This window comes from Haemaphysalis longicornis, unplaced genomic scaffold (assembly GCF_048455015.1).
Source record: "Haemaphysalis longicornis isolate Haplotype H1 unplaced genomic scaffold, Haemaphysalis longicornis Haplotype H1 scaffold_3, whole genome shotgun sequence".
Classification (NCBI taxonomy): Eukaryota; Metazoa; Arthropoda; class Arachnida; order Ixodida; family Ixodidae; genus Haemaphysalis; species Haemaphysalis longicornis.
The window spans coordinates 182,962,803-182,975,194 of record NW_027526335.1 but is presented as its reverse complement, the minus strand read 5'-3'; the positions used below and the strand labels follow the sequence as shown (position 1 = coordinate 182,975,194).

The window sequence follows — 12,392 nt, the reverse complement described above, 5'->3', positions numbered from 1 at the left end:
GTAGTGCCCTTAAATCTGCACTCTTCCGTTGTTCACGTGGGCTTGTGCAGAAGGGTACAGGTCTGACAAATCGCTAGGCTTTTCATGTGTTTTAGTTCTAAGGCGCTTCTGCCTACACGTTGAGCGACGCGTGTACTGGCTTTTACATAGCCCCCCCCCCCTCACCTCCCCCCCCCCCCCCGCCACGCGCTCCCCCTTTCCACCTTCAAGAGCTATTGTCCTCCGGCACTCGCTTTTGCCTCCAAGCTCAGTAGCCTCCGACATAGTCTCGCCAATTTCGTCGACGGGGAACCGACGTTTGAGTGCTGAGAAAGGCTTTACCATGCTCTTTAACGACAGACTGGTTTATTGTGTCATAATCGGCAACTGCTGTTCTCTAATAATTGGCACCTGCATTATAAAACGGCAAGGCAGAGTCCATGATCCTGCACAGCACGAGGCAAGCGATAACCATTTTTCGCTCATCTGTCCCAAAGCGGAAGGCTCGAAGGAAAAGAAATCCCTGCACACATAGAGCGAACGGGGTTTAGGGACACACAATTGCACCACTAATTAAAAGAGTGAACGAAGGCGAACGAGGAGAAAGAGATTCAATTTAGGAGTTAAGCGATAGGGCTACTTGATTTTTTTTTTATTCGAAAGTTTGCCCTGCGGTATAACGGTGCACGATTCACGGGTACACGAACAAGTTTGCTTCTCGTAAATAGTCCAGAAGGTGCCGATGAAACGGTCCATGAACCCAGCGCTCCAGGTCTGGAGGGAAGCCAGGGTGGAGTCCGGTTGCATGAAGGTGCCGTATTCGGATCTGATGCAGTCCCGGGCAGGTCGACAGCAGATGCTGCACATTCACATTCTGTACGGCGGAGTCGCAGAATGGGCAGGTAGAGTCGTATGGACCGCGGTACTGCGATGGCCAAGAGGCAGTCACAGACTGCGTAAGGGCCATCGGCACTCAACAAATTGGATTGTAACACTAAACATTGAATCGCCAAGAACTACAAAAGCAGCCCTACCTGAGACTACTTCTGGGAACGAGGCAATTCTGGCTGATGTCACCTGCGATAGCTAATGCCGCTGGTGCTGCGAAAACCAGTTAGGCTATTGTCGAACTCCGTTTATGAGTCCTTAATATTCACCATGTCGCCCGTACGCCAACCACGGTGACAAAAGCTAACCGATCTCACTTCTGGGAACGAGGCAATTCTGGCTGATGTCACCTGCGATAGCTAATGCCGCTGGTGCTGCGAAAACCAGTTAGGCTATTGTCGAACTCCGTTTATGAGTTCTTAATATTCACCATGTCGCCCGTACGCCAACCACGGTGACAAAAGCTAACCGATCTCATCCGGGCCTTCTCTTTACAAATAAAATAAATGGTCCCCGCAAAGCGTGAATCAAGTTCTGAAGAGAAATCAGGCAATCTTCAGATTTTGGAGCCCAGACCAACAAGCCAGGGATCATGATGAGCCGTGTATTTTTATATGCAGTTACCTCGTTCTTTAAAAACTTATACCCAGAGGGTTCTAACTTGTAGTTCAGAGGGGCTTTGCTGAAGAACACTTCGCACATGTAAAAAGCGAAATCCCTGTTCTTGTGCTATAAAAATAGTAGCACTCTCTTATAAAGCTGCAGAGGCAGCGTCCCTATGTTCTTCCTCTCTCCGATTCCTCGGGCCAAGTGTCTTTCCTTTCAAAGGTCCCTGGCGACAGTGTTTCAATGAAGTACGTCCCACCAGCATCGTTTAAGCCTCCTGCAAAACAAAAAAAATTCTCGTAAGGTTTTCATCTCATCTGCCTATTGGCTTAAATGAGATGTCCACGCGAACTATTTTCGGTCCCGATGACCTGCACAAGAACGATCGAAACGATCGCTTGTGCCAGTAGCCAGGCATATTTTCTTTCTCCTCGTTTCCAACACGGCACTTCTTCGGCACTGCGTGACGAATTAACTGACACCCACACTACCCGTTCATATTTCTGATTGGTGCATCTACGCTATTGTGTCGTAAGCCTCGCCGGGGGAAATTCGGTCTAGTTTACACAGACCTTTAATCCGGAAAACAGCTTGTACACATCTACAAATAACCATCACTGCTAGTAAATATTCAAGCGTTGTTATTCTTACAACGGCGCATCGCCGCTCATACCACCTGTATTAATCAATCTAGCACGCTCGATGTGAACCTCTCAATGGCTCCAGTAAAATTTCGAACCACCACGACTGGTGAAAACAAACAAAAAACTGTTATTGATCCCTCTGTAACGGGAATCGGTGGAACACGAAAGTGAAATGTGCGACGAAGTCTGCACCTGAGCATTGTTTGCGGGTCGGCGGCTGTCTTGTGGGTGTGCTTGGCGAGCAGCGTCCTACTGGCGGGACACTTCGGCAAAGGTGTACTGGCGTCATTTCCGTGACGGACATAACGTCAGTAAAATCTTGGTGTATCCCGGCGTACAACACTTTCGTGTTAAAATATCAAACCCGAAAACGAACAACCCTATATATAACGTACTCTTTAGTTCTAAAGGTTGCTTCCCCGTATGAAGACCCTGTGTGCAGGTGTGCACCCTTTACAGGCCGCTTGCTTCGCTGTACTGGCGTCATTTCCGTGACGAATGTGACGCCGGTGAAATATTTGTGTATCCCTGAATAAAACACTTTCGTGTTGCAAAAAAAAAAAACAGCCGGCTTGGCGTCAACATACAATCTGCCTCGCCAATAATGACACACAGCCCTCCACAATAACTTACCCCAATCCGTGTCCTTGGGCACCCCTCGCCATGCGACTGCGGCCTGTCTCGTTGATTGCGGCCGCGTGCCAACACGGGCTCTTGGGATCGAAGCGCCCTTGACATGTCGCTCGCTTCGAACCGCGCGCAACGGTTCGATATGCCCTTTGTGCACGGTGGCTCACTTTTCACTGCCAGCCCTCCCCGCTCGATGGGCGGATAGCTGGCTCGAAAAAACGCCACGGCGTCGTCCAGGCCTGGCGCCACCGCCGCGTTCAATGGTCGCGTGACCGTCATCGTTCGGGTGTGCCCGGCTGTCAAAGAGCGCTTCCCTCGCAAACTGCCGCTCCGGTAAAACCATTCGCGCCCCTCGAGGAGCGTGGAAGTGCGAGTTTCTTGTTTGGTTGGCAAATTAGTTGGTTGGCAAATAAGTGTAGTAATAGTACATCACTATACTTCACCAATATCCCTGTCTTGTATGGTGTTACCTGCTTCAAAGTCCAACTTTTCAAGCCTTCTGCAAAATAGCCAACTTGACATTTCCTGTAATATCCTGTAATATCCTGTAATATCCAACTTAACTTTTTTTTACCATGCTTGTGGCGGAAGTTCGTTCGAACTCCACGTAGAAAAGATAATTTTGGGTCTTGAGCAGCTCGCGTGGCTCGTTGAGTCTTGAATTTCTCTGAAAAGCGAGACTGCTGAACACGTCAACAGCTTTTGCTGTCACGCTTGCGTAGGGCATTTCTACAAAGTTACTGTCCCCGTCACCAAGTGTACTCCAGAGTTCCTGAGCTCTCGTGTTCCTGTTTTCATTTGCCCCTCATGACGATATTCCCCTTTGTACAATCCATAAACTTTCTGTGTGACTAAAGGCATTTCCGGCTTCCCCGTTCAAATAGCAGACAGGTAAGGATCCTATAGCTGATACCGTAACATTAAAGTGGTATTTCGCACAGCTGAAGGCGTCGACTGGAATACGAACACTGGTAACAATAGTTTGCAGAATTCTAAGTAATTTCTGTGCAATTCGTTGTCAAAACGTACATCCCATACATTTCAATTGTTGTTTTCAATGGCTCTTAAGCCTCGTAGAAAACAACGTCCTAAACTTGAGTCCGCTCACGCAACAAGCTTTCGCGTCCAACATTAGCTGTGCGAAAATTCGTTGCATTACACCGAGCAACTCCACAGTAATTACTTCGGAGAGAACTGCGGTGGTCATGAATGATGCACCTGCAAGAAGTTCGGGCTCAGCGATCTGAGTTATGCGGTAAGGATTGCACTAGCAGGTCGATTCGGGTAGTGTCAAAGATTTGTGTTGGCAGATTAAATTTACTTCATTCCCTCCCCCCTTTCATCTCCATCCGATCAGTCAACTTCCTGCCCCGCACCCCCTCCCCACTTCCTCTTCTCGCCTATCTGTGCTGCTGCCTTCTTCAGCCGAGGTTTCACACAGCTACGAGCCTACTAGTTCTAGCAGAGTAATAAGAATCCGCCGCCCCAAAATCCCCTATTCAGCAAAACTGCAGCCCTACTTTTTCCCATTTTGGGGGCATTCCGGATTGTTTCATATACCGACATGATGCACGGAAGCACTGTGCCGACACTGCGCCTAGTGCAAGCAATAATTTATCATCGGGTGCTTTTGTTGTATGCATTAATCCGCCTAGCTTAACGTACACGAAAACAGATCTCCAGCAATGTTTCTCCCCGCATTTTATCTCACTGAGCACAACCACACAACTTATAATACGCCAAAGTCATCGCTCAGGCAATTTGAACAATGTTTGTCTTGATTCTCAAAAAGGGGTCCACTAGATGTCCTTGCGGAAGTTAGAACAGCGAAACAGGCCCAGAAATCAATCAGCAAAAATAAGAACGACCCAGACCGCTCCGACATATCTTTGTGTGTCAAGGCCACGTGCGTTATTGCCGTGGCTTTCGAAACCAAGTAACCGAGGTCATTTCTGCATCAGAAATAGGACGGTGGACGAGGACAGACCGTTCTTGGTGCTTACGTTATAGTGTCAGTTCATTTGAAGTCTGTGAGTCACACTTTGCATATGATAGTCAATGCATAGAAAAACTGACCTCTGTGGTGGCTCGGCCGGAGGCAGTAGTAGCAGGGCCCCCACAGGGGCTCCAGTTCTTTATTGGTATTGTGGTGCATGTGGTGGTGTGAATTAACTGACGGACTTAGTCTCGCGTGGTGGGCCAGAAATTGCCCCCATCGATCAGCACCTTTTCAACGCCATGCGCGGGAAATCACCAGGAGTCACTGAGTCTTGCGTCCTTCAAAAAATGGAGAACAAGGCTCCTGGAGTATCAGGCACAGATGTTACGGGCCCGGTGAATAAATAAGTCGCCGATTAAACTCGATTGATTGATTGATTGATTGATTGATTGATTGATTGATTGATTGATTTTGATTGATTGATTGATTGATTGATTGATTGATTGATTGATTGATTGATTGATTGATTGATTGATTGATTGATTGATTGATTGATTGATTGATTGATTGATTGATTGATTGATTGATTGATTGATTGATTGATTGATTGATCCATCGATCTGCGGCGCAGGCGTGGAGAACCTCGACAGCGGCGTGGGACTGTACGCCCCCGACGCCGAGGCGTACACGCTGTTCGCCGACCTATTCAACCCTGTGATCGAGGACTACCACGGGGGCTTCAAGTCAACCGACAAGCACCCGCCCACTGACTTCGGTGACATGAACACGCTCGTGGACCTGGACCCCGAGAACAAATACGTGGTCTCCACCAGGGTGCGCTGCGGACGCTCCCTCCAGGTAAGCTTGTATCCGCTGCTTACACATGCAGGGCGCACGCGACACCGATGACACGGGCGTAGCAGCCTTGAGGCCTAAATTACTTGGTGCACTTAAAGATCTGACACAACGGCCGGCAGCGAACTATAGCACGAACACTAACATATACCTGCAGTGCTGCCGCAAAAAAAGTAGTAGATCACATTTGACCATACTACAGTAAAAGCTCGTCAATTTGAACTCGAAGGGAACCATGAAATTGTTCGAATTAAGCGGAGATCGAATTAGCGGGAGGGCGCCAGAATGAATGAAAATCGCGCCACACTGCGCGAGTAGAACACAAAGAAGCCACCTCTGGACTCGTTATCGCGAATTAGGCGCTACTACACGTTTGGGGCAGGTGATTTCGTAAATACTGTTTCGTAAATAATAATGGCATGCGCCGTAGCAGTGGCGCTGGTGGCGTGGCGCCCTTTGTAGAAGCGATATAAGCTGTTGCAGGAACGTAGCGCGCGCGCCACACTGTTGTTTTTCTGTTTTGTTGTTTTGCATCTCTAGTAAATTTGGTTTGGTTTGGATTAGCAACACATTTTAACCACTTTGGGTAGACTTCTTCTGCGAGGAGCGATGGAAACTAGAGGATCCCCGTTCGAATTAACCGTTCTGGATACGGGCGCGTTCGAATTATGGGGAGTTTTCCCTCATTGAAATATACGGGGCTGTGCCGAGACCAAGGTGTAAGGTCGAATTAACCGCAAGTTCGAATTAACCGAGTTCGAATTAACGAGTTTTCACTGGACGAGGAAAGACCATGAATATCTGAATCGCCTGAAAGCATTCTATAGCCTATGCAGAGAGGCTGGATCATAGTTGGTCCGGCCATCCTGTAGACGCTCTTGTTCTAGCTCATTCCCGAAATAACTACCCCCTCAACAAGGCGTGGTGCTACAACAATAACGGAGTGCTAACACTAATGTCCCGTATCACGAATCGCGGCACATGGTGGAGTTATGCTCAACCCTTTCGTCATCTAGCCAGTCGTCTCTTTTCTCGTTGCTTGCTAAATCCGGAAAGCGTAGCAATATCTTTCCGGCTGGGAAGTGTATGGTCATAAATCACTGCAGAACCTATAGAAAGGTGGTCATGTGTGTGTCCCGCTGCTCGTCCGAATATATTAGGTTAGGTCATAAAAAAACGTGGAGCTGGTGAACGAAGATGTACATACATTGTATCTCCAGGGTCCACTCATCTAGCTTGCATCAATCAAAACAATTTTGGTGGCGTCTTTTAGTACGTTCTCCACCCTAAACTGGGAAAGTGAGGCCCTTGCAGGGCGTGCAAACAGGGACTTATTCGCTGTTTCATTCCGCTATCGAAAATAATGTCGACTATTATCATCAAAGCGCTTCCAATTGGTGGTATCCAATGAGATTCTTCGTTTGACTAACAGCGGCATCACATTCCAAAAACGGGTCGAAATACCGTAGTGAGGAATAAAATCGAATTGTTTAACAGCGTTTGCCGACTGTAAAAATCTTTCTCACCTGCACGAAAACCTCAGCTCACAGAAACCCTGCGTAATATTTTGAACCCTTAAGCCACGCAGAACTTTCCATGAAGACCAGGTGTTTTTTATGGTCGGGCGCGAGATTACAGCGCCGTTGTAATATTGCTTAAGTTAACCTGAACAAGTGAAAGCATTGGCGCTATCAAGAGTTCCACTTACCACGGGCTCTTGCCCTTTATATTTCAATTTCAGTTAAATGTTTTTCGTTCAATTAGATTTACTAATTCTTGAATGGGCCAACCTTTAAACGTTGGAAGCGCCTTCGAGTAACAAATCCCGGGCCATCTCCACTAACGTGAAAACTGGTGAAAGGGGAAGCATGCAGTGTATGCGTTTATTCTTGGCGCCTTGGCATTTTTTCCACTGGAGATGAAACCGTTGAGAGGTAGAGGTATACAGCTTTTCTGTAAAAGTCTCGTGTCTTTGAAGCACGAAGCTCTCTAGCGCGAGGCGTAAACGAGTGCCCCGGTGTTTTTATTTTTATTTTTATTACGCGTTACGTTCTAGAGCGAGGCGTAAACGAGTTTCCCGGTGTTTTAGTACCATGACTACATGACACGAACGACAACTACGACGACGACGACGACGACTGCAGGAGACGCCAACAGCTCCAATTCCTAAGGGTCTTACCCCCAACATGTGTTCTTGAAGGGGCCAAGAGAAAATACAAGTTGGGCGCATTAAAAAACTTCTGTCCCGATAACAACTATGCCAATTTTATCGCAAACTTCAAAGGAATAATTATTAAAGAAAACATATGAAGCGGTGGCGACTCCCCAGCCACTTTAAGGCGTTTTCTCTATGACGTCACAGAAGCTTGCAATATGTGCGGTTGGCGACCGCCGACATATGACGCCACAAAAACTTGCGATTGGCGGACGCCGACATATGACGTCACAAAAACTTGCGATTGGCGGACGCCGACATATGACGTCACAAAAACTTGCGATTGGCGGACGCCGACATATGACGTCACAAAAACTTTCGATTGGCGGACGCCGACATATGACGTCACAAAAGCTTGCAATTGGCGGCCGCGGACCTGAGCCACCACCAATAAACATGGCTCGCCGATTGTAATGTGACCTCTAGTTCCGTTTGGTATTACTTGAATCCTAAGTTGCAGTTAGGGCACTGGTAACTATGTTTTTACTGCTGACCCATATTACATCGTTCCTGCCGCTATTACGTCACTGTAGCGCGAAATTTGAAAGCTTTTTGATATCTCTTGAGTTTATTTTGGTTTTAAAAATTTGGTTGCGTATCTCCCTACTTCGTTGCAAATGTCATCTAAAGACGATAGCCTATCCGCCGTCCCGGCCACTTAAATCTGTTCACTTTTGCCGCATTCCACTGCCCCACGCAAGACCCTTCTTCACGCAAAGGTACTTTACTCCTCGAGGGCTGTTTGCGCCACCTACTAGAATACTTTGTTACAGTTGAACGTCTTGGAAATCCACTAGGAGCGTTAGTGTCGCGGGCGACAGCGGGCGACGGCGTATTGTTTTTTCATTTCCTATTAGAAAAATGAAGCAGCCATGTCATTTTAATCATAGGAACGCAGCAAATATCACTTAGGTAATGATTCTCTGCCTTAAATATGCGTAATGCCCTCTTTTTTCTCAACAATCTTGACGAGCATGGACATTGCCACTAGATTAGAAATGCTTTACCTATATAAGCGTTTCGTTCAACAGCTCTTTAATTTTGGTTGGGCGGCTGAATCGAGGTACAGACAGACAGACAGACAGACAGACAGACAGACAGACAGACAGACAGACAGACAGACAGACAGACAGACAGACAGACCAAAATTTCCGCGTCCAAGTAGCCCAAGAAATACTAGCGTATTTTGTGGCGGAATTAATCTGAGTGAGCTACGAAAAGCTAGTTCTTTTTAAAAAATTGAGCGAAGTTGTATTTTTGTCTTCATGGCCCCTTTAACTTCGCACGCAGGGATACCCGTTCAACCCGTGCCTGACCGAGGCCCAGTACAAGGAGATGGAGGAGAAGGTCAGCTCGACGCTGAAGACGCTGGACGGCGAGCTCAAGGGCACCTACTACCCCCTCACGGGAATGAGCAAGCAGGTCCAGCAGCAGCTCATCGACGACCACTTCCTCTTCAAGGAGGGCGACCGCTTCCTGCAGGCGGCCAACGCCTGCCGCTACTGGCCCACGGGCAGGGGCATCTTCCACAACGACAACAAGACCTTCCTGGTCTGGTGCAACGAGGAGGACCACCTCCGAATCATCTCCATGCAGAAGGGCGGTGACCTCAAGCAGGTGCGTGTTCCAATCCTCCCAGGAGACCTGCTGAAGTACCATACCCAACAGGCCAGATAGGCATCTGGGATGCAACAGTTCGAGCGGGGCCGCGTAAAATGCAGAAATAGGCGCATGCACGTAAACAAGCACGCTCCGAAGCATCACGATCTGCAATATAATTCAAGCACGAAGAGTTTCAAACCAATTAGATACGTTAAGAGTAAGGAACACGATATTTTTTAGCAAGTATCGAGAAACTGGTGCCTCCTTCTCCAAGTAGACGGTTAAGTAATCTGGCGGAATGCGGGCTAGTCAAGTTGTTTTCTCTAACTCTCAACTTTGCCGTCTTCGTGAAATCGAGAATTCGAAACAGCTGCGGTCCACCTTGTCATCCATACTTGGCAGCCTACTCGGAGGGTTCCAGCACTCGGAGGGTTTCAGAGAGTTTACCATCACATTGTAAAGTTATCCTGAAGGGCTACGGAAACGGACTTCCCTATTACAGTACCTGAGTAACATATTTTCTGCTATGCCAAGAGTTCTTCCACACGTTTATGCGGGCTTGTTCACGTACTAAAATTGGTTCATAGAGAAACGCCTAAGGATGTTCCTGCTCAGCGAAGGGTTCTGTAAATCAGCATCGAACATTACGGAGGTGTCTTGAAATAATGTGGAGGTTCTTATGAAGGTTCCGAAGGATAAGCCCGAGGAAGAACAGCTGTCTTATATTCACATGCGGGCACCTGAACTGTGTCACCGGAATGTGGATCGCAAGAGAAAATGTCCGGACAGAAAGGCATAGAGACGTGTATTTCATGTAATATTGTGCGGACCCATGGAGACACCATTAATATACTGGGATGTTTTTGTTTCCGATGACTACCGTTAGTGCACAAGGCTCAAACACAACCTGGTCTATTTCTGAGGCTATTGATTGATTGATTGTAGGGTTTAACGCGCCGACGCAACGAAGGCGATGAGGCGCGCCATAGTGGAGGGCTCCGGATTAATTTTGACCACCTGGGGATCTTTAACGTGCGCCGAAATCTCGTACACACGGGCGTTTTTGCTTTTCGCCTCCATCATAAAAGCGGCCACCGCGGCCGGGAATCGAACCCGCGACCTCGTGCTCAGCAGCGCAACGCCTTAGCCACTGAGCCACCGCGGCGGGTTATTTCTGAGGCTATCTCTTGACAGTTGCGCAGCAGCCATAGTTACAGCCTACAAAGATTTCCAGCGTGCAAAGGGGATGAAGTGGAGGCAAAAATGGGAGAGAGAGAAAAAAACTTATTTAACACTTGGGAGGTTTGGGACGGAAAAGGGGAGGACGGAAACAGATATTGGGGAGGAACAAAATTGTCGAAAAATTAAAATAAGTTTGGCAGCAGTGAGGAGCAAGGCTTCGATGTTTAGACAAACGCTCGAGGATAGGTTCTCGCTTTCAACAGGTCAGGATGACGACGGCGTACGCGTACTGATTAACAACCTGGCCAGGACAACTCAGAATTGGCAGTGGGTGGAGTAGAGAAAGTACAGAAACGCTGACTAAAGAGAACTATGGATATTGTGTAAAACACAAGCATATTCGAGTGTCGAGCTGAACGGGAACAGAGAGAGAATTGGCGTTTAATCGACCAAACGGTGGTCGTTGAGCCGTCACTCGTTGGGGTCGGTTGGCCTCAGTCCAGGTACCCGTGAGCCTTGGCTGCAGCCTTGGCAGGGGTGACCAGGAAGATCTTGTCAGCGTGACGGGAGCTGGTCAGCAGGCCTTCCCACTGCTTGCCGGAAGGGCTGGGTTAGGGAATATCTATTTTGAAGACATGATTGCGTGATAAACAGGTGGCGCATCTGGGGAAAATTTTCGTGTCGCTCCGTCCGCCGAGTGCGCGACAAAAGAGCAGAGAATGATAGAATGGAGAGGGCGCAGGGCCTTCGAGAGTGCAGAAAGCGACGTTCCCAAGGAGACCTCAGTACAAGGTCCAGTGATGGACGATCGTGAATGAACTTTCCCTTTGGATGCCGCTTTTGCGGTTACAAGCAGACGAAATTCCCGACTCTGGCACGAGCATGGTGTCCCCGCATGGCGTATATGCGTTTCCTAGTCAGTTGGCTTATGGGGGTTATATCACAGCATAAACGTACCTAAAGCATACAAAACTACCCGACCTGAAATAAATAGAAGCCAAAACCACGGTGTAGAAAAATATTGAACAGAAATAGCCGAAACCGACCTAAAAGAGGAAAACCCGCAAAAACGTACAAGAAGCAATAGCTGAAACTCACCGAAAGGAAACTAAAATACCCGAAATCCCATTTATAATGCATAAGGATGTCATAAATAGATTATATGCGTCATAACAAGTGGCAATATTTAAATATGTCAAACCCTTGAAAATGAAAAAAAAAAAAAAAGCGGTAACGGGATCTGAACCGGGGTTAGGATGTTTGCTTCGCAGGAGCGGAACTACTACACTACGATACTAAGCGGCTTTGAGTGATTAAATTGAAGGCCACATGCACGTGGACATACCTTCAAACATGCCCCTAGATGGCGCCATGCGTCGTTTGGCTGTGCTGACTAGGAAACGCCTATACGCCCCCTCATGTGTTCGCGCAGGTGTTCAGCCGCATGGTGAACGGCGTGAAGGAGATCGAGAAGAAGCTCCCCTTCTCTCGGGACGACCGGCTGGGCTTCCTGACCTTCTGCCCCACCAACCTGGGCACCACCATCCGCGCCAGCGTGCACATCCAGCTGCCGAAGCTGGCCGCCGACAAGGCCAAGCTCGACTCCATCGCCGCCAAGTACAACCTGCAAGTGCGAGGTGAGCTTTTCGCGCACGCGCCGCCACGCATTTGTACATCGCAATGCCAAACGCATCAGCCCGGACCGGCCAACGAAGCCCTCTCCTTCTTCCCCGGCCAGTCTCCGCCAATCGCTAGCCTTCCCTGCGCTTTAGTCACGTGACCAGTTCATCTTGGGCGACGCGTGGCGGAAAGCGGCAACGTTGGCAAAACGTGCTCCGCAACGGCTTCCCTG

The 12,392-nt window shown here is 48.4% G+C and overlaps 1 protein-coding gene across 4 annotated transcripts in view; it reads left to right on the top strand.

Moving 5' to 3' along the window:
• Window positions 1–12,392, top strand: part of LOC144175865 (arginine kinase-like) — a 107,530-nt gene that overhangs the window by 77,485 nt on the left and 17,653 nt on the right. For all 4 annotated transcript variants that reach the window (XM_077704892.1, XM_077704890.1, XM_077704891.1 and 1 more), the window contains exons 3-5: window positions 5,318–5,544; window positions 9,047–9,373; window positions 11,973–12,177. In XM_077704892.1, coding sequence (XP_077561018.1) covers window positions 5,318–5,544; window positions 9,047–9,373; window positions 11,973–12,177 — 759 coding nt within the window. The remainder of the gene's footprint in view (window positions 1–5,317; window positions 5,545–9,046; window positions 9,374–11,972; window positions 12,178–12,392) is intronic.